The sequence below is a fragment of the Heptranchias perlo genome, chromosome 34 (assembly GCF_035084215.1).
Source record: "Heptranchias perlo isolate sHepPer1 chromosome 34, sHepPer1.hap1, whole genome shotgun sequence".
Lineage (NCBI taxonomy): Eukaryota > Metazoa > Chordata > Chondrichthyes > Hexanchiformes > Hexanchidae > Heptranchias > Heptranchias perlo.
This window is the reverse complement of record NC_090358.1, coordinates 6093132-6115384: the sequence shown is the minus strand read 5'-3', so window position 1 is coordinate 6115384 and position 22253 is coordinate 6093132. Positions and strand designations below refer to the sequence as shown.

The 22253-nt window shown below is 46.5% G+C and overlaps 1 protein-coding gene across 1 annotated transcript in view; it reads left to right on the top strand.

The window, feature by feature from the left end:
• LOC137301577 (integrin alpha-11-like) overlaps nt 1-22253 on the top strand; it is a 104449-nt gene that overhangs the window by 50342 nt on the left and 31854 nt on the right. Inside the window, exons 14-20 of the mRNA XM_067971131.1 lie at nt 4473-4676; nt 11779-11909; nt 14040-14206; nt 16764-16906; nt 17798-17908; nt 19867-19952; nt 20721-20862. Of these exons, the coding sequence (XP_067827232.1) occupies nt 4473-4676; nt 11779-11909; nt 14040-14206; nt 16764-16906; nt 17798-17908; nt 19867-19952; nt 20721-20862 (984 nt within the window). The remainder of the gene's footprint in view (nt 1-4472; nt 4677-11778; nt 11910-14039; nt 14207-16763; nt 16907-17797; nt 17909-19866; nt 19953-20720; nt 20863-22253) is intronic.

Here is a 22253-nt window from a genome sequence, read left to right as displayed (position 1 = left end):
CACTCGAGTGATTTAGAGTATTTCCTGACAGTTCTTTAGTTTTGGGCACTGGCCAACAAATGTTACTTTTATTCTTGCTTCTATGTTCAAATAGCCTTCTACTCAAGGTTGAGCATAACATGTGAAAAATGGGAATTCGATCGAGGTGTGGGAGGATAGCCGACATCTGTGAAACGGTATATCAAGGGAGGAAGGAAGAAAATAGTAATGGAAGGCCCTGAAATTCCTTAATTTGGGGAAGGTGGAAAAGATTTCTGTTTTTGGGGTGGGGGGAGGGGGGCTGTGAGCAGATCTTTCTCAAAGGGCATATCTCGGGGAGATCCCAGGCTCCCGAGAAATTCTACCTAACTCTGGCGTGAGTTTCCCTGAGGGCCTTACAAAGGCCTCAAACCTTTACTTGGGGATGGTTAACTGATCCAGGAACGCCCACTTGTTCCATTGGGAGCAGAAGATGTGAAGAAGATTTTCGATGGCCCCTTTCAGGGCCTCCTCTCCACTGCTGCTGCAACATTCCAGCTGGCGATTCAGGGCGGGCACCGCTGAGGTGCCCTTTGCAGGCGCGATGTGCCCTCCCAACTGCGCACCCCCCACAGTTTGGGACAGGGCCTGCGTCTTTAGGCATGGGCTCTCCCGCACTTGTCTAAACAGAGCAGGATCCCAGAAATTTCGTGGCCCGTGTTTTTAATTGCATGTTTATAACTTGGGATCGTACAACTATGGACATTGGATAGAAGAATGGCAGAGATAGTTATTAGAAAGACCTCGCGTGATTAACCATTATTTTACGAAGGCTCTTTATAATAGTATGATGCTGGGCCATGTACCCTGCAGCGAACCCTTAGTTTAAAGGGAGCCTATATTTAGGTCACCTGCCAATGTGATCTCTCAGTTGGGGGAGCCAGTGTAGCCAAGGGGAATTAAAGGGACAAACCAATAAGAAAAGGGCTTGGTGGAGAGTGAAAGAACATTCTAGTCAAAAACAATAGGCTAGAAAAAACACCAGTGATTGGAGTTCTGATTTTAATTTATAAACCACCATCATTAGCCCTTTCAATTCATGACAGAATTACGACATGTGCTCGGGTAAAAACAAACTCCCATCTATCTCCAGCCCAATAGTCAAAAAAGAATCTACAAATGTTTTTTTATTCGTTCATGGGATGTGGGCGTCGCTGGCGAGGCCGGCATTTATTGCCCATCCCTAATTGCCCTTGAGAAGGTGGTAGTGAGCCGCCTTCTTGAACCGCTGCAGTCCGTGTGGTGAAGGTTCTCCCACAGTGCTGTTAGGAAGGAAGTTCCAGGATTTTGACCCAGCGACGATGAAGGAACGGCGATTTATTTCCAAGTCGGGATGGTGTGTGACTTGGAGGGGAACGTGCAGGTGGTGTTGTTCCCCTGCGCCTGCTGCCCTTGTCCTTCTAGGTGGTAGAGGTCGCGGGTTTGGGAGGTGCTGTCGAAGAAGCCTTGGCGAGTTGCTGCAGTGCATCCTGTGGATGGTACACACTGCAGCCACAGTGCGCCGGTGGTGAAGGGAGTGAATGTTTAGGGTGGTGGATGGGGTGCCAATCAAGCGGGCTGCTTTGTCCTGGATGGTGTTGAGCTTCTTGAGTGTTGTTGGAGCTGCACTCATCCAGGCAAGTGGAGAGTATTCCATCACACTCCTGACTTGTACCTTGTAGATGGTGGAAAGGCTTTGGGGAGTCAGGAGGTGAGTCACTCGCCGCAGAATACCCAGCCTCTGACCTGCTCTTGTAACCACAGTAGTTATGTGGCTGGTCCAGTTAAGTTTCTGGTCAATGGTGACCCCCAGGCTGTTGATGGTGGGGGATTTGGCGATGGTAATGCCGTTGGATGTCAAGGGGAGGTGGTTAGACTCTCTCTTGTTGGAGATGGTCATTGTCTGGCACTTGTCTGGCGTGAATGTTAATTGCCACTTATCAGCCCAAGCCTGGATGTTGTCCAGGTCTTGCTGCATGCGGGCTCGGACTGCTTCATTATCTGAGGAGTTGTGAATGGAACTGAACACTGTGCAATCATCAGCAAACATCCCCATTTCTGACCTTACGATGGAGGGAAGGTCATTGATGAAGCAGCTGAAGATGGTTGGGCCTAGGACGCTGCCCTGAGGAACTCCTGCAGCAATGTCCTGGGGCTGAGATGATTGGCCTCCAACAACCACTACCATCTTTCTTCGTGCTACGGATGACTCCAGCCACTGGCGAGTTTTACCCCTGATTCCCCTGACTTCAATTTTACTCTGGCTCCTTGGTGCCACACTCGGTCAAATGCTGCCTTGATGTCAAGAGCGGTCACTCTCATCTCACCTCTGGAATTCAGCTCTTTTGTCCATGTTTGGACCAAGGCTGTAATGAGGTCTGGAGCCGAGTGATCCTGGCAAAACCCAAACTGAGCATCAGTGAGCAGGTTATTGGTGAGTAAGTGCCGCTTGATAGCACTGTCGACGACACCTTCCATCGCTTTGCTGATGATTGAGAGTAGACTGATGGGGCGGTAATTGGCTGGATTGGATTTGTCCTGCTTTTTGTGGACAGGACATACCTGGGCAATTTTCCACATTGTCGGGTAGATGCCAGTGTTGTAGCTGTACTGGAACAGTTTGGCTAGAGGCGCAGCTAGTTCTGGAGCACAAGTCTTCAGCACTACAGCTGGGATGTTGTCGGGGCCCATAGCCTTTGCTGTATCCAGTGCACTCAGCCATTTCTTGATATCACGTGGAGTGAATTGAATTGGCTGAAGACTGGCTTCTGTGATAGTGGGGATATCAGGAGGAGGCCGAGATGGATCATCCACTCGGCACATCTGGCTGAAGATGGCTGCAAACGCTTCAGCCTTGTCTTTTGCACTCCGCCATCATTGAGGATGGGGATGTTTACAGAGCCTCCTCCTCCCGTTAGTTGTTTAATTGTCTACCATCATTCACGACTGGATGTGGCAGGACTGCAGAGCTTTGATCTGATCCGTTGGTTGTGGAATCGCTTAGCTCTGTCTACAGCATGTTGCTTCCGCTGTTTAGCATGCATATAGTCCTGAGATGTAGCTTCGCCAGGTTGGCACCTCATTTTGAGGTGTGCCTGGTGCTGCTCCAGGCATGCTCTTCTACACTCCTCATTGATGCCAGGGTTGATCCCCTGGCTTGTTGGTAGTGGTAGAGTGAGGAATTTGTCGGGCCATGAGGTTACAGATTGTGCTGGAATACAATTCTGCTGCTGCTGATGGCCCACAGCGCCTCGTGAATGCCCAGTTTGAACTTCTAGATCTGTTCTGAATCTATCCCATTTAGTACGGTGTTAGTGCCACATGGTGTCCTCAGTGCGAAGACGGGACTTCATCTCCACGAGGACTGTGCGGTGGTCACTCCAACCAATACTGTCATGGACAGATGCATCTGCGATAGGTAGATTGGTGAGGACGAGGTCAAGTAGGTTTTTCCCTCATGTTGGTTCGCTCACCACCTACCGCAGGCCCAGTTTGGTAGCTATGTCCTTCAGGACTCAGCCAGCTCGGTCAGTAGTGGTGCTACCGAGCCACTCTTGGTGATGGACATTGAAGTTCCCCACCCAGAGTACATTCTGTGCCCTTGCTACCCTCAGTGCTTCCTCCAAGTGATGCTCAACATGGAGGAGGACTGATTCATCATCTGAGGGAGGACGGTAGGTGGTAATCAGCAGGAGGTTTCCTTGCCCATGTTTGACCTGATGCCATGAGATTTCATGTGGTGCGGAGTCAATGTTGAGGACTCCCAGGGCCACTCCTTCCTGACTGTAAATCACTGTACCGCCACCTCTGGTTGGTCTGTCCTGCCAGTGGGACAGGACATACCCAGACATATAATTACCTCCCTCCACCCCTCTTCACCAGGGCGTCCCAGAGAGTGGGAAGATCAATTTTAATTAACCCCAAGTGTTCCACACACTGCCATCATTGAACACAGACAGGGAACAGGAGAGGGGGAGCCTAAGAGAGGGAAGATGGAGAGAGCGGAACAAGAGACTGGGAGCAGGAGACTGGAAGCCTAAGAGAAGAGTGGTGGGAGACAGAAACCCTGAATAGGGAGCAGGAAAGAGGGAGCCTGAGAAAGAGGAATGAGAGGGCAAAGGCAGCGGGAGACTGAAAGGCTGAGAGAAGGGAGCAATGCTGGGGTACGCAGAATGGACAGGACAGCAGGACTTGGATCGAAGAATGTAACCAGGCCAGGAGCTGGTCAATTCAGTCCCCAGACTGGGGGCTACAGTAATATTGAACAAAGTGACAACCCCTTACAGTCAACTTCCCAACACTGACCTAAATCCCTCACAGTCTTGTACTTGAGTATATACAGTGCTATAATGCACTGTCACAGTGGGATATATTCCTTGTATCTTTTTAGATTCATGCATAATATATAACTTTATGTGCAAATTTTAATTCAAGCTTCTACTGTAACATTTAGAACCTACTGGTTTGTTTTACAGAGAGTTTTCATTTTCAGTAGCTTTCTGGAAATTTCTGACAAATCCCAAAACTCTCGCTTTGGATCCGCAATTGCCGCCGTCCGTGACCTCAATCATGACTTTTTCAACGATGTGGTGGTTGGAGCGCCATTGGAGGATGATCATCGGGGAGCGGTCTACGTCTTTCACGGATACGACAAAAACATCCTCAAGGACTACAAACAGGTAAGAGATACAGTGAGCAGCACCATCTCCTCCGTTCCAATGCTTAGGGACCCCCGTTTTGGGTGATTCTGCCCCCCAGTTAAGAGCCTTGCCAGACGGGAGCATGGAGCGGAGACAGGGCTGTAACGTGATGGGACCATTTCTGTAGTCACATTCCTGTATAACAAGGCTTCAGGCCATACAAACATACAAAATTAATGAGCAGGAAAAGACCAGCCGGAGGATGACGATTAAACACTTCTTACCACCCCCTACCCCTCCCCCCTCCCACCACTCTGGAAAATTACTCTCCGACCCCCTCAGGTGGTCAAAACCGCTCCATAGAAACATAGAAAATAGGAGCAAGAGTAGGCCATTCGGCCCTTCGGGCCTGCTCCGCCATTCAAAATGATCATGGCTGATCGTCTAACTCAGTACCCTGTTCCCACTTTTTCCCCATATCCCTTGATCCCTTTAGCATTAAGAAATATATCTATCTCCTTCTTGAATACATCTGATGACTTGGCCTCAACTGCCTTCTGTGGTAGAGAATTCTACAGGCTCACCACCCTCTGAGTGAAGAAATTTCTCCTCATCTCGGTTCTAAATGGCAAACCCCGTATCCTGAGACTGTGACCCCTGGTTCTGGACTCCCCAGCCATCGGGAACATTCTCCCTGCATCTAGTCCGTCTAGTCCTGTTAGAATTTTATATGTTTCGATGAGATCACCTCTCATTCTTCTAAACTCTAGTGAATATAAGCCTAGTCGACCCAATCTCTCCTTATACGTCAATCCTGCCATCCCAGGAATTAGTCTCGTAAACCTTCGTTGCACTCCCTCCATGGCAAGGACATCCTTCCTCAGATAAGGAGACCAAAACTGTACACAATACTCCAGATGTGGTCTCACCAAGGCCCTGTATAACTGCAGTAAGACATCCCTGCTGCTGTACTCAAATCCTCTTGCAATGAAGGCCAACATACCATTCGCCTTCCTAACTGCTTGCAGGAGATTGAATGATAACATGGACTAAGTGTTATTTATAAAGACACTCACCTTCTATATGACGTGATCTCTGCCCCAGTCAGGAACTGGTCCAGCTCCCTCTTGAGGGCAGAGAGTCAGCACCCACCAGACCAGTCAGCCACACATCCCAGAGGCTCAAAATTCTCTGGGAAAAGAAGAACCGTCTAACATCCAGTCTGTTCCTACTTATACAGGAGTGCAGGAGCACAGCCTCCCAGAGTTACCCCTTTACAGTGCTGGAGACAAATTCAATCATCGCAGCACTGATATTACTGACACTTCCTTCATGTTCCAAAGATTGACCATTCACATCCACAATGCAACCATGTCAATCTTTACATTCGTGCCTTTTTATTGGCTGGAGGGAACTGCCTTTAAGGCCAGTTTTCAGCCAATCAAAATTCAGGGAGGGTTTTTTTTTAAAAGGATGTTCCCGCCTCCAAAATATGGGAGCCAGGAAGAAGAAAAAACGGCTTGCAAAAGATTTTTTTTAAAGAATTAGATGTAGAAAAGATAGATTAGGTTAAATTAGATCGGGAAAAAAGGGACAGAGAGCAAACAGAAAAGAAAGAGAACGGGAGAAAGGATGAACAGGGTGAGCAGAATTAGTGTTATTTTTAATTTTTATTCCAATTGTGTTTTTGAGTGCTTATTTTAGTCATTTGATGCTAATATTACAGGAGCGAAGCAAATCCTGATATTTAGGTAACGGCATTACTGTAATATTAATAATTTAAAAAAAGAAAATGCTGGAAATACTCAGCAGGTCAGGCAACATCTGGGGAGAGAGAAACAGAGTTAACGTTTCAGGTCGATGACCTTTCATCAGAAGTGAGTGATTTAACAGTTTTTAAACAAGTGCAGAGCCAGGGAAAGGTGAGGGGGTGAGGAAAGAACACAAGGGAAGGTCTGCAATGGGGTGGAGGGCAGGAGTGATTAAATGACAAAAGGGATGCATGGCGAAAGAGGGGGTGGTAATGGGACAAGTAAAAGATGGGTCCAGAGGAGGTGTGAATGGCGACAGCAGAACCATTACCAGCACCTGCTGTCCGAAAAAATGAGAGCAGTGGTTATGATCTGAAGTTGTTGAACTCAGTGTTGAATTGGGAAGGTTATAATAGTAATGTTTGTTTCAGTGTCGCAGGGTATTTTAACCGGCTGCCGATACACTATCGCCTGCTTTGCACTTTTGCCCAAGTCAAATTTATACCCCGCCCTGTCTTTTCCCATTCAGGTGCTGGCGATGTGTATTTGTAATTAATTCAACAACCAAAAACAACAACAACTTGCATTTATATAGCGCCTTTCAGGTCGTAAAACGTCCCAAAGCACTCCACAGGTGTGTAATCAGGCAGAAATTGACACCGAGCCAAAGAAGGAGACATTCGGACAGGTGACCAAAAGCTTGGTCAAAGAGGTAGGTTTTAAGCAGCATCTTAAAGCAGAGCAAGATAGAGAGGTGAAGAGATTTGGGGAGGGAATTCCAGAGCTAATAATATAAGGAACTACTTTCGATTAGATGCAACGTGTACACTGCATTAAAAGGGAATGTTTGTCCGTCCCAATGTGAAGCCGCAGTTTGCTGCGATGTGACTTACTGGAGCTGATTAAGAGGGAAGAAATTTTACAGTAATGCAGCCCATTTGCTGGAAACTAATAATTGATTCTGTCTGTGCTTTAACTCACCCACATGTTGAGACCTGACTCTTTACTGCTTTTTCTTTGGTCCTTATTTATTGCATCTGCCTGAACAATGCTTGTGATTTCACCCTCGGTATTAGGGTCCCGGCTGTGAAAATCAGGGTGCGGAGGGATCTGGGGTCAGCGGCAGTGGTGTCGCTACAATGAGACTCGTTGCATCTGAGAAATTGAAGTTGTTGGGACGCTCGCCTGAGAAAACAGGCCCACTGGAGACTGGTCTGAGGAACCTAGAGTCCTGAGGACCCACCTCAGAAAGCAAGGGAGGTGGGCCTTCACCTTCAAAGTCGGGTCCCCACCCCTTCGCTTCATCAGCTCAAGTGAATAACCTGCTCATTCCGTTCAGTCAATTGAATGTTCCGGCCTCCAAGTCCCTCAACCAACGTCACTAAAGAACAGATTATCTGGTCGTTATCTCATTGCTGTTTGTGGGATCTTGCTGTGTGCGAATTGGGTTTCCTACGTTACTCCACTGACTGCACTTCAAAAGTACTTCTTTGGCTGTGAAGTGCTTTGGAACAACCTGAGATCGTGAAATTGCGCTTTTGTTAAAACAAGTCTTTCTTTATTTTTCTCTTTTCTTGTTCAAAAATAAGCTTAGTAACAAATAAAAGGATCTCAAAAATAGTTTCGCAGTACCCAGGATCTTGTGCCATTGAGTTTTTCAATGAACAAAATGGGCCAGTGACAGGTGTAATTGCACCGTGAATGAGTTATATTGCTGGGTCTGTTGGTATTTAATCATTTCTGCCACTAATTATGAGGTTATGTGCTTAGTTGAGTGGAAACAAATGTGTTAAATAGCTTAAATAGACAGAATAATGTACGGCCAAAAGAACTCCATTGCTATTTTTTTGGTTCATACAGAGTCTCCTCAGTGTTTTGTCCTTTCTCCCCCTCCAGTGTTTAGGGCAGGCGATTTGGCAGTGCTCAGATCTGCTCAGAAGCCAGAATGTACACTGCATCTGGGACCTTCAATCCAAAATTGTTTGTAGCCAGACAGCAAATTGCACTACACGCAGTGACTGTAGTAGTTTGCAGGATTTGTCAATGAATGGTTTGCCACACCAAATCACTTTCTGTAGTCACCCATCGCCCCTATGCTCGCTGACCTTCATTGGCTCCTGGTCCACAATTGCCTCAATTTTAAAATTCTCATTCTCATGTTCGAAAACCTCTATGGCCTCGCTCCTCCCTACCTCTGTAACCTCCTCCGGCCCTACAACCCCCCTCCACCACCACCACCAAGAACACGACGTTCCTCCAATTTTGACCTCTTGCGCATCCCCCGCTTCCTTCGCCCCACCATTGGCGACCGTACCATCAGCCATCTAGGCCCTAAGCTCTGGAATTCCCTCCCTAAACCTCTCCACCTCTCCACCTCTCTCTCCTCCGTTAAGATGCTGCTTAAAACCTACATCCTTGACCAAGCGTTTGGTCACCTGTCCTACTATCTCCTTCTTTGATTCGGTGTCAGTTTTTGTCTGTGAAGTGCCTTGGGACGTTTTCCTATGTTAAAGGCACTATATAAATGCAAGTAGTTGTTGTTGTCCTGGTGACTCATGTTGGGGTAATTCCGGCACAGAATCCATTGTGCCTATTCCCCTCGGCTGTCTGCTAACTAAAAGGGGTACATTTTACGGGTTAATGCTCCCAGTGTGGAGCTTCGCATGGCGGGAGTGCATATCGGGAATACTGGGCATGGGTGTCCGTTTCATGGCCCGTGCGATTTTCTGTTTGTCGAAATTAATGACTGCTGAATCGTGCAGGCCGCGAATCGGACGTGCCGACCTCAGCGCCAGAATTCCTGTCACGCGCTCCCGTCATTCAAAGCTCTGGTAACTCGGAAAATTTGCACCAGAGATTCTAGAGTCCTCAGGAGAAACTTGTTTGTAAAAACCCTCGAGCGATTCACATCCCCACTCTGCCAGCAGGATGTCATGGCTCAGTGCTGACACTGGGGATTCCTTCAAATGACTCATGGGAACCAAAAATGCGACTCAGATAGTTTCCCTCTTCCCAGCTGCCCTGTTAATGGTGACTAACATTGAGAACTCAGGATCCTGCAGCTGTCTGGCGCCTCACTCAATTGTCCATAGGAGCTTAGACAGTGAATGTGGCCAGGATATTCTGTCATGTCTGGGAATTCTTAATCTCCATCCCGCCCTCAGCTGATGTCCACTCACCGCAGTTGTCAGTCGGAGCCACCGGACAGTGATCAGGAGTGAGAGCCCTGGCTGATTTTGCTCTTCCTAATCCAGAGAGATTGTAGCATCTCCAGCTGCTACTTTGATTAAGATTGACTGACTGAAAATAGAGCAGGGATTTATTGTTGGGACGTCCCTGGTCTGTTTGGCTCAGCGCAGTACAGGGCACTAGTTCCCACCTGTGGCAGAGGAAATTAAAGAGTTAACAGTACATTGTCATCCTTTTAGAGAGTGGATCATGACTATGTTAAAGGGGTAAAAAGTAAGACTTTATTTGTGATATTTAGCACGCACTTGGTACGATGAGGTAACCCATGACCCAATAACATAATTCACGTAGAAAAACAAGTCATCGTGTGAGGAAAATGTCATTGTGTTTGTAGGTGACATCCTGGTGACATGTGACCCATCCCGGTGACACGTGACCCATCCCGGTGACACGTGACCCATCCCGGTGACACGTGACCCATCCCAGTGACTGATATGACCCATCGCTCTTCTATTTCACCTCCTTCCCCCAAAGTCCAGATGAATCCACCAGCTGATGGAAATTCAGAACAAAGTTAACTCACTGTGGTGATATGATAACCAGATATCTGTTTCCTACATTGCAACAGTGACTACACTTCGAAGGTACTTCATTGGCTGTAAAGTGCTTTGGGACGTCCTGAGGTCATGAAAGGTGCTAAATAAATGGAAGTCTTTCTTTCTAAGTGAACCAGGCAGGTCTGCAGTACACTAGGGCGCTTTTGATAACTGATCAGACAGCCTGACTCACTGATGGAGCATGGAGGGGTAGACCTGTCACTGGGGGCTGGAACTATCCTCACTCGCCTCTAGATAACCCTACTCGTCAATGCCCTAGCTGGAAAGCCAAATGCTCTATGTTTAGTAAGCTGCATGATTTTATCTGGTTAAACTCCGGCAGTACCCATTGCTGGGCACACGTGGGAGCCCCAGCTCTGCCAATCTGTACCTAAGCAGTCTGGATGATGAGTTAGTGGGTTGTATCCTTGTGAGGAGAGAGCATGCACTCTCTGAGCAAACAGAAACTCTGGAACTGTAGGTTCCTCAGCTGCTTGGTTTTGGAGACTCTTAAACACGGTGATTGGTTTCAATGCGTCAGATGCATGGCTGACAATAAAAAGCCTACTGCTGAACTAAATGACAGCATCGGCTGTGCACCGTCCACATGGCAGCAAGTGCCCTACAGTTTATTCATTAGGAGGCGTTGTTGGCTTGCAAATCACAATTCCAGTGGTTTAGCCGCCTGAGTTGTTTTGAGGTTACAGCACCAACATTCTACCCAGGTGGTCCTGGGTTTAAGTTGCAGGGTTATCCATTACATAACTTAACGACTGCAGCTGGAATTAGTTTGGACAGTTTTTTATCTGGAGTGTCACCCAGCTTGCAGATTCAAAACGTTCACACAACCTACCATTCATCTCCTCACCTTCAATCTCCACGTTCTTCAGTTTCCCTTCATTCATCTGTGCTCTTCTTGTCAACATACTTGGAAGTAGATAAAACTAAAATGCCGCCCTCTTTGGGATAACTAAATGGGCACCAGTCTCCAGTATTCTCTGAGTATATTTGTGGAGAATGTTAAAGACCCACCTCCACCTCAGTGAGACCATGTCCTGTGTCTTGATGTCACAAGCTCCAATGGCTGGTGGTGTGCAAATTGCCAAAGTTACACGTAGTCCTGGCCACTCAGAAGTGGGGCTTTCAGGCCACACCATACAACAAATGTTGAAATAGTATTGGAGCAGGTCTTGGAGGTCACTCTATCTGAATAACCTTCTTCAGCCATAGGAACATAGGCATTTCTAGACGAAAAAACACCGAGGTCCATCTGGTTCACCTTCTACCATCGCATAATACAATGAGTTGTTAACTAATCATGGCAATCAATCTTAATCAATAAGTCTACAACAGACCCAGACATGAAGTGAAGAAACCCCCAATGGTGGAAAGCTTTGGGAACCATAGGTCAAAGACCTAAGCGTGGTTTCACTACTCTTTATTTATCTTGTCTTCTCTCTTCTTATCCTTGGTGGTGTGCTGCAATATTTCCCTTGACCTATCACTTGGATTCTTCATTTAAAAAATGAATCCAGCCTGTGGCCACTCGCTTTAGTCCTGGCCGATATAACGAACCCACCTCTTTCTGTATTTTGTGTTTTACAGAGGATTGGTGCCTCGGAGGTCAGTCCTGGGCTGCTCTATTTTGGCCGCAGTGTGCATGGACAGTTGGATATGAATGATGACGGGCTGGTGGACCTGGCAGTGGGGGCGCTCGGTAGTGCTGTTCAGTTATGGTTTGTTGATCTATATATTTACTAAACGTTTCACCAATGATTTGTTCATTCACAATTATCAGTTCCATCCGTGGTGTATCCTGTCATAACCGTCTCTCCTATTAGCTCGTTTCATTTAAATGCAATTCCTGCAGTTGGCTCAGTGGGTAAATGCCCTGCTCAGTGTGGTACTGATCCCATTACGGGTCAGGAAGTTTTCACGGGGTTCGTTTCCTAGTCTGTGGTAAGTTAGCTGATTTTCAGTCTGAGCTGCTTGGAATGATAGAAAGGTTACTACACGGAAGGAGGCCATTCGGCCCATCAAGTCCGTGCCGGCTCTTTGCAAGAGTAATCCAGCTAGTCCCCATCCCCGTGGCCCTGCAAATTTTTTCCTTTCAAGTACTTATCCACTTCCCTTTTGAAAGCCATGATTGAATCTGCCTCCACCACCCCCTCAGGCAGTGCATTCCAGATCCTAACCACTCGCTATGTGAAAAAGTTTTTCCTCATGTCACCTTTTGGTTTTTTTGCCAATCACCTTAAATCTATGTCCTCTAGGTCTTGGCCCTTCCACCAATGGGAACAGTTTCTCTCTATCTACTCTGTCTAGACACTTCATGATTTTGAATACCTCTATCAAATCTCCTCGCAACCTTCTCTGTTCCAAGGAGAACAACCCCAGCTTCTCCAGTCTATCCACGTAACTAAAGTTCCTCATCCCTGGAATCATTCTAGTAATCTCTTCTGAACCCTCTCTAAGGCCTTTACATCTTTCCTAAAGTGCGGTGCCCAGAACTGGACACAACACTCCAGTTGTGACTGAACCAGTGTTTTATAAAGGTTCATCATGACTTCCTTGCTTTTGTACTCCATGCCTCCATTTATAAAGCCCAGGATCCCTTATGCTTTTTTAACCACTTTCTCAATCTGTCCTACCACCTTCAACAAATTGTGTACATATACCCCCAGATCTCTGTTCCTGTACCCCTTTTAGAATTGTGCCCTTTAGTTTATATTGCCTCTCCTCATTCTTCCCACCACAATGTATCACTTTGCATTTTTCTGCGTTAAATTTCATCTGCCACGTGTCTGCCCATGCCACCAGCTTGTCTATATCCTCTTGAAGTCTATCACTATCCTCCTCACTGTTCACTACACTTCCAAGTTTTGTGTCATCTGCAAATTTGGAAATTGTGCCCTGTACACCTAAGTACAAGTCATTAATGTATATCAAGAAAAGCAGTGGTCCTAGTACCGACCCCTGGGGAACACCACTGTACACCTCCCTCCAGTCTGAAAAACAGCCATTCACCACTACTCTGTTTCCTGTTACTTAGCCAATTCTGTATCCATGCTGCTACTTCCCCTTTTCTTCCATGGGCTTCAATCTTGATGACAAGCCTATTATGTAGTACTTTATCAAACGCCTTTTGAAAGTCCATATACACCACATCAACTGCATTGCCCTCATCGACCCTCTCTGTTACCTCATCAAAAAACTCTATCAAGTTAGTTAAACACGATTTGCCTTTAACAAATCCGTGCTGGCTTTCCCTAATCAACTCACAATTGTCCAAGTAACTGTTAATTCTGTCCCAGATTATCGTTTCTAAAAGTTTCACCACCACTGAGGTTAAACTGACTGGCCTGTAGTCGCTGGGTTTATCCTTACCCACTTTTTTGAACAAGGGTGTAACATTTGCAATTCTCCAGTCCTCTGGCACCACCCCCGTATCTAAGGATGTTTGGAAGATTATGACCAGTACCTCCGCAATTTCCACCCTTACTTCCCTCAGCTTAGAGCATCTCTCTCTCCCCTGGAGAAGGTTTCCACTCCCAGCTTCCTCCAGGACAGCACAACTGAGATTGGGAAGGTGCCTTATTGCAAATCGTGGTCCACCCAAAGGTACAGTGCAATGAAGCTCCAACGTGCTTGGCCCATTGCAGCATCCCTAGGTAATATATCCTGACCACCTCCAGCCCTGCCTGTAAGTTCCTCTGAAAATGCTGAGTAATTGACAATCCAATAATATCCACAATGCAGCATTTGTCTTCTAACCTGACTCCTGCTGGATGTACAATTCAAATGTAAAGGATTTTGTTGCTCCAGAGATGCCGGGTAATCCATGTGATGTCATCCTTTCCCTTCAGGTCTCGCAGTATAATCCGGGTGAATGCTAGCATGAGGTTCGAACCGCCGAAAATCAACATTTTCAACAAGAATTGCAAGAGAAACGGCAAAGAGTGTAGCTGCATGTCCGTGTTTGTCTGTTTCACAGTAACGGCCAAATCGCCTGGACTTCAGAACGACAGCTTGGGTAAATGTGGCACTGTATCGCAGAGCAATACATTTATGCACATTTCAAAATCTGCTAACATACGAACAATGGCAAAAAAACAGGTTAAAAACCCCAGGCCAATTTGGAGGAAAAATATCCTGGAAATTCCTCTCCGATCTCCTTAGGCGATCGAAGCTATTCCAGGAGATCACCGTGGCGCTGATAATTCTATGCAGTGCCTTCCTTTTGTATGAGGTGATCTCTGCCCCAGCCAGAGACCGGTCCAGCTCTTGCTTGAAGGTATTCAGCGAATCGGTGTCCACTGCACGAGCCGGCAGCCTGTTCCACAGGTCCACTATTCTCTGGGAAACGAAAGACCTCCTGACATCTAACCTGGACCTGGCCTTAAAATTGTGACCACTGGTCCTCCCTAACCTATTTAATTGAAACTCGAACACAATCTATTCCCTTCATCATCTTATAACCTCAATCAAATTAAATTTCATAGCTCTTCAAAATGAGAAATTAGGACAGATGGGAGAGACATAGGCCAGCACATTCTCCGAACCATTAATGATCTAAACTCTCCTCTCATTTCTTGATCTGTCCTTACACTCCACATATGCCATCCTGAACAATCTTCCTTCTTTGCCTTTCCTCACTGTGTTCATATCAAGATTCATCTCACTGTCTCCTACTCTATCAAATTCTTTCCCAGAGGTGGTGCCTCTCCTCACCTCCCTCAGTCTTCCTTCCCGCCTGAAATTTACAGACGAATAAAGCTTGTCATCTTCTAATTCATAGTCTCAAGGTAAGGGGTCGGCCATTTAGGACCGAGATGAGGAAAAATTTCTTCACTCAGGGTTGTGAATCTTTGGAATTCTCTACCCCAGAGGGCTGTGGATGCTCAGTCATTGAGAATATTCAAGACTGAGATCGATAGATTTTTGGACACTATGGAAATCGAGGGATAGGGCAGGAAAGTAAAGTTGAGGTAGAAGATCAGCCATGATCTTATTGAATGGCGGAGCAGGCTCGAGGGGCCGGATGGCCTACTCCTGCTCCTATTTCTTATGTTAATTAACCTCGCCGCCTTTTCTACTCTTCTTGAATCTTGGTGGTGTCCCACACTATGAGTCTTGGCCCTTCAGATGGGATTCTCAATAACAGAGCATACCACACCTCCCAGCTTTGTTGTGGTGGTCAAAACAGTACAAAATGGTTCAAAGAGGAAAGACCATTGATCCCACTAAGCTCACACTGGTTTTCGGGTTATTCTACAGGGGGCTCATTGACTCACCTCCCTCCTGGCTTGGCAATAAACCTTTATACCTCTGATTTTGCTGAATCGGAAATCTGTTTATTTCCCTTTTTGAACACGACAACTGAACTTCCTGTTGCGTCGGTTTCTGTGATGGTTCCCACTTCACCACAGTACAACAAAGTAGGCTGGTAGCTAACTTTTTTTTTGATAAAATTCAAAAGACATGTGAAGATGTTAGGGCTGAGAATGACACACTTTCTCATTTCAGGCACTCCTAGATCACATACAGCACAGTTAGATGCAGATTAAATCTTACTAGGTACCAGCTGTGGCTCAGTGGTAGCACTCTCACTTCTGAGTCAGAAGGTTGTGGGTTTGAATCCCCACTACAGAGACTTGAGCAGATAACCTACGCTGGACACTCCCAGTGGAGCACTGTGCTGTCTTTTGGATGAAATGTTAAACGGAGGCCCCGTCTGTCCTTTCAGGTGGATGTAACGGATCCTATGGCTCTTTTTTCAAAGAGTTCTCTTCCCCCGGTCTTCTGGCCAACAATTATACTTCAACCAACATCACTTTTAAAAAAAACCAGATTATTTATGTCATTGCTGTTTGTGGGACCTTGTGCGCAAATTAAAAGCTGCATTTCCATATATTACAACAGTGACCACACATCAAAAGTACTTCATTGGCTGTGAAACACTTTAGGATATCCTGAGGGTCATGAAAAGCATTGTATAAATACAAGTTTGTTCGTTCTTTCTTTCTTCCTCTCTTTCCCCCTTTCTCCCTATCAATGTGCCTTAACTTTAACTTCAGAAGAGAACTCTCTATTGTACCAGAGTGACATTTTCCATTTTCCACACTAATCACTCTTGTGGACTTCTCTGAGTTAACTTGCCAACTTAGTGCCAAGTAATAGGCAAAATGGGCACTGTTTTGACTTGTGGTCTACGTCTTCTAGGAATTGGATTGTAATCACCTAAACTAATTCTATATAGAGTTTTTACAGTAAACTGAGAGAGTTTGTTTCCTGCCTTTGTCTGAACTGATTTGAACCCGTGTCACAGAGATGAAAGTATACATGCTGACCCACTGAATGACCCAGTTGCCCCTCCTCACCTGCTCCCCACTCCTCCACAATCAACTGACTTTCTTAGCCTCTCCTTGCAGTTTACACTTTAAGGGTAATTAACGGTTAAAATGACACCTGTGATTTCCCAATCCTGTATATCTAGATCCCAGCATGTCGCTCGGAAAGCTGAGCAAAACAATACCTGTGGTCAACGGGTTGCGTTTGAAATTGGAGAAATTATTCTGATTTTTATTCAGTCATAAGGTACAACGTCTCCATCGACGAGCGCAGATACACTCCCAGAGCACTCTTTGACGACAACTTTGAGAAGTACGTCCACAGTAACATCAGTGTGGAACCTGAATTAGAGACATGCGATCAATTCAATTTCCACGTTCTAGTAAGTACCAGGCATTGGCCTGTCAGTTGTTCCTCCTCAACTGTCCTACACCTTCTTCCTTCTCCCTGTATCCTCGTTGTGTTGAAATCAAGACTTGTTACGCTATCTCCTACTTCAACCCATTCTTTCTCAAGATCTAATAACTATGAGATTCCTCACCTCCTTAATCACTTCAACCTGACTGACCTGGGTCTTCTGGTTTCCTTTTTTCAACCTTGGTGGTGTTCCGCACTATGGACCTTGTCCCTTTACCTTGGTTTCTCAATGATAGGAGATGAGTAAAGCAGCCATTTATACCACCCTTGACCCAGCCTCACCACTGGACCATTCAGAACTGTAGGAAGGTGGAGATACAGCTCCCAACGGTGTCAGTAAATACACAGGGCTTGCATGGAGGAATGTACTGAACAGTATTCATTGTATTGTCACATTATTATATGCAACACAGCCTCCTGCTCAGATCTAGGCTGACACTTCGGTGCAGTACAGGGTGAGTGCTAGAGGTGCCGGCTTTCAGATGAGACGTTAAACTGAGGCCCTGACTCGCTGTTCAGGTAGGTGTAAAAGATCCCTCTGGCACTATCCGAAGAGGAGCAGGGAGTTCTCCCGGTGTCCTGGCCAACATTCTTCCCTCAACCAACACCGCCATAAACAGAGTAACTGCTCATTCATGAAAATGGACATAACTACAGTGTCTGCTCATTGAAAATAATGAATTGGTGATGAAGTGCTTTGGGATGCCCTGAGGATGTGACCAATCATTATATAACCCTAAGTTCTTTCTTTCATTCTATCTCCGCCTCTGCTAAACTCAGCCCTTCTTATCCTTTGCTATCTCTCGTGTTTCTTGTGCATATCCAAATCTCCCTGTCAACTATTTTTTTCCTCCAGGATACCATGGATTACGTGAGACCCATTGGGTTTATATTGGACTTTGGCCTCATGGACCCAGAATATGGCCCAGTTCTGGATGATGATTGGCCAACCTCAGCCAAAACCACGGTAGGTTATATAATGGCCACTTATGATACTTGTGTTTCTGTACTTTTAGGGGTGAGGCCTGCACTTTACAGTCACACAGTCACTAAAAGGAAACTGTAATTATGCTTTAGTTGTCAGCATGAACGCACTCTCTTCGCCAGCACACTGGCACGGGCACAAATCGCTGCTCTGTAGCATGGACCACCAGTGTCAGATGTGGGGCAGAACATGTTATTATTTCTCTAAAAGTACCAAACAGAGGAGATTGCCACAAATACATGCTGCTGCACATAGACGCCTTACTCTAAAACTGGGGTGTGGTGGTGTAGTGGTTATGTTAGTGGACTACTAATCCACTGGGCCTGGATTAATAACCCAGCAAACGTGAGTTCACAATCCCACCCTGGTAGTTTGAGAATTTGAATTCAGTTTTAAAAAGAAATCTGGAAATAAAAAGCTGGTGTCAGACAGAATGACATCAAAACCCAACTGGTTCACTCGTGTCCTTTAGGGAAGGAAACTCGCCGTCCTTACCCTGCTCTGGGCCTATATGTGGCTCCAGTCCCACACTAACGTGGGCCTCTGAAGTGGCCTCACAAGCCACTTGTTTGTAGTGGGGATGGGTAATAAATGCTGGCCTTGCCAGCGACACCCACATCCTGAGAGTAATTTTTTTTTTAAATGACTAATAAACTTTATTGCATAATTAATGCACGCACGAGCTCTGACACTCAGAATGAATTAAACCTCATGGCATGCAATAAATTCAACACGGATGCTCTGCTTTTGGCAGCTCGCAGACTTCAGACGGGCCACGGAGCTGAGAAACCTTTAGGTCGTGAGCGATAAAGTCTAAAAGGGCGGTCGCCATGACTTGGTAATACAGGACTACAGCTCAGCATAAAACTCATTAGTATGCGTGATGCGCACTGTAAGGGAAATCAGTCTTGGTCTCCATTAATGGTTTAACCCTAAACATTTATCCCACCACAAAATTGCAACGCGTGTCTCTGTCTCTCGCTTGCAGAAGAGAAGATGGATTGTCTCTTAACGCAGGAAGCTATTCAGAGCCATCGCCTCAGCCTTGAGGCGGGTGGTTCCCCCCCATCCGGGCTTGAGCAGTCTCCAAAATACCCCAGAAATCCGACTATTGGCTGATCGAGGGGTTCAGGTTCTCGAGTCCAAAGAGTTTCAGGCTGAAAGATTTTGGCTTTGGGCTGATTTCATCCACTGAGGCAGATATCCAGCTTTGCATTTTCCCCCACTTCCCGCATTTTGATTTATGTCTGCCATGAATTCTGCAGTCTATGTGTTCTTTAATCACTCCCCTGATAGCTCAGTATTTATAAGCAGTGTGTGGTGTGGCACAGCGCCAGCAGACTAGGAAAATCCCAGATCTGATCCCAGTTTGCGCTGAGTTAGCTGATCTTAGCTGGTACGTAATATATGGATTTATATAGCACTTCAACACCTCTGAAATGTCTCAAAGTGCTCCGCATTGTACGTGGTGTACAGCGGCTCTTGTTAAATGCGCACACCTGGCAGCCGTTTTCCGCTGCAACTTCCCAGCAACAGTGCTGAGTTGAACTGGTTAATTTGTGTTTTGACATTGGAACGTTGGCCAGGGACACCAATGGAATTCCCATGGGTAGCAGTGAGGGAATTACGATCAACTTCACTGCATCCGGGATAAGGAAAACTCAAGCCCCATGTTCCCACCTCCCAGCTGCTGTTCAGTGACTCCTGTTGGACATCAGCGGAGAGCAGGATGGGGCTTCACTGTGAGGCACTTCATGATTGAATAGCCTTATCAATGGAACCGTTCCGTGGTGAATCAGTGCCCTTTAGACATTGATTGCCAGGAGGTACTTGAGCACTGCGGACTTGTTCTGAGTGAGCTGCTCCACTCTAATAGGTAAGCGCATCATGGATATATCGAGAAACATCTGCTTTACAGTTTCTTTTTGGTTCCAATGCAGCTTGGCTTCTGGAGCGACTGTGGAGAAGACGAACATTGTGTGCCCGACCTGGTGCTGCGAGCTCGTACCGATGTTCATGGGTCCAGGTGAGTAGTTGGTTACAGGTCTAATCGAGATGATGGAGGAGTTCTACTTCTTTTAATAAGATAATGGGCCAAATCATGAGTTTCCAATATGGCAGCTCTCATGGGAGCCCTTGTAGGTTCAGTTTTCGCCCCTCCCCTCCCCTCCCCTGCTAAAGGCGTTGACTTCTGCTCGGTCCAGTTGGCTCTGGTACTTCAGCCAAGTGGCCAGACAATGAGCATCAGTAGGCTATTCAACTGTGGGGGAGCATCACAGCTGATCCTGTGCTCACCTGATGCCTACATGTATGCATAGCACAAGTCACTGAATAGTGTTCAGGAATGGGAACCCTGGCTGATGTTGTTCCCTCCCGAGCCGAGGGACAGGGAGGCTAACTCTAGCCCCGCTGGCATCACCCAGGCTGTGATCAGCTAACTTGACACAGACCAGGGATTGCACCTGGGAGAGTAGCAGGTGGTGCATTCACCCAGAGAGCCACCGCCACTTCTGTATAAGACTTTACCGTAGTGTCTGCTGTTCCTTTTAAATTGGGGGAACGGTGGAGAAACCAGCTGATCCGAACTGTTGCCTCGGCTGCCAATTATAGAGGAGGTCAGCAAAGAATGAGGCTTTATTAACATCTGGGATTCTGAAAGCTGTCAGCACAAGTCAGGCATTGGCCAGTGTTGGCGGAAATGTATTGCAGTGTGAAATAGTTCACCTGAGAATATCATAAAACATCGGCGATGTGATCTGTTGGCCAAACGACCAATGTCTTCGCTTTCTTTCAGCCAATTTCCCTTCACTGTTGAAAACACAAGGAGAAGAATCTCTGTGGACGCCTGGCTGGAGAATAAGCGGGAAAATGCGTACAGCACCATCCTCAATGTCACCTTCTCCAGAAACCTGCAGTTTGCAACTCTCACACAGAAGGTACGCAGTCTGAATTTTATTTGCCAGTTCCCTCCTTCCCTCGCTCTAGGTTGTGCAGTTCTGCCCATCCCACCATCCTCCAGGTACCTCGTTCAAGTGGCCTGAGTCTGGGTGGCGAGAGTTAGAAAGGAAGAAAGAAAGACTTGTATTTATATAGCGCCTTTCACAACCTCAGGACATCCCAAAGCACTTTACAGCCAATGAAGTACTTTTGAAGTGTAGTCACTGTTGTAATGTAGGAAACGCGGCAGCCAATTTGCACACAGCAAGGTCCCACAAACATGTGATAATGACTACATAATCTGTTTTGGTGATGTTGGTTGAGGGATAAATATTGGCCAGCACACCAGGGAGAACTCTCCTGCTCTTCTTCGAATTGTGCCACAGGATCTTTTACATCCACCATGAGAGGGCAGACGGTGCCTCGGTTTAACATCTCATCCGAAAGACGGCAGTGCCAATAGTGCAGCACTCCTTCAGTACTACAGTGGAGCGTCAGCCTAGAATTATGTGCTCAAGTCTCTGGAGTGGGACTTGACTCAGAGGTAAGAGTGCTACCCGCTGAGCCACAGCTGTCACCTTAACAATCACAGACTTTCAATTATGGAGGACATCAGAACCATGACCAATCCTCTCCTCACCCAATCTCCACGCACTCTCCAGCGTGGGTCACTACACAGTAGTCAGAGACAGGAACCCCGGCAGATTGCTTTCTCTCTATAATCCAGTTGAGATCACCTAAGTGGGAGCATCAGTAATTTCTCGAATTAATGTTCAACACTGTAAAGACCCATAAAACCCTTCATGTACAGAAACATATAAAAGGATAGGCTGAGCCCTTTTAACCTCCATTTTTATTTATTTTTGTACTGTATTATCTCTCTCTTTGGCTTAATCTTGTGCATCGCCTAGCAACCAAATCAGGAGAGGCTTCGGCAGAGGCCTACGAGTAGTTCATCTGCTTGCTACTGTTGATTAGGGTATAGTACTCGAACCAAGGGGAGTTAGAGAAGCGAGAAGTGGGGGGAGGAGAAGGGAGGGGGGAATAGAACAAAAAACTTAAAATTAAAACAAAACTCCCTGAGGAGAAAGTTTTCAAAATCTGGTGCCTGTTCCTGGCCTACTGCCAGTGGTTGGTTGTCTTGGCTGCAGCGGCACCCACATCCAGCACCTGGAACACACTCCACCACCATACCTGAACAGGGTGACTGTCATAGACCTAGTGGCAACAAGCAAAGCCCTCCGAGATCAGGCCCTGATACAGCAGTAAACACCATCGTCCCCTCACTACAGGGAATCGCCCACAACCCCAGCCGCTCAGTAAAGCTCACTTACTACCAAGATGTAGCATGTAGCTTACACCATGTAATGTTTGCTAGCGTGTTGCAATC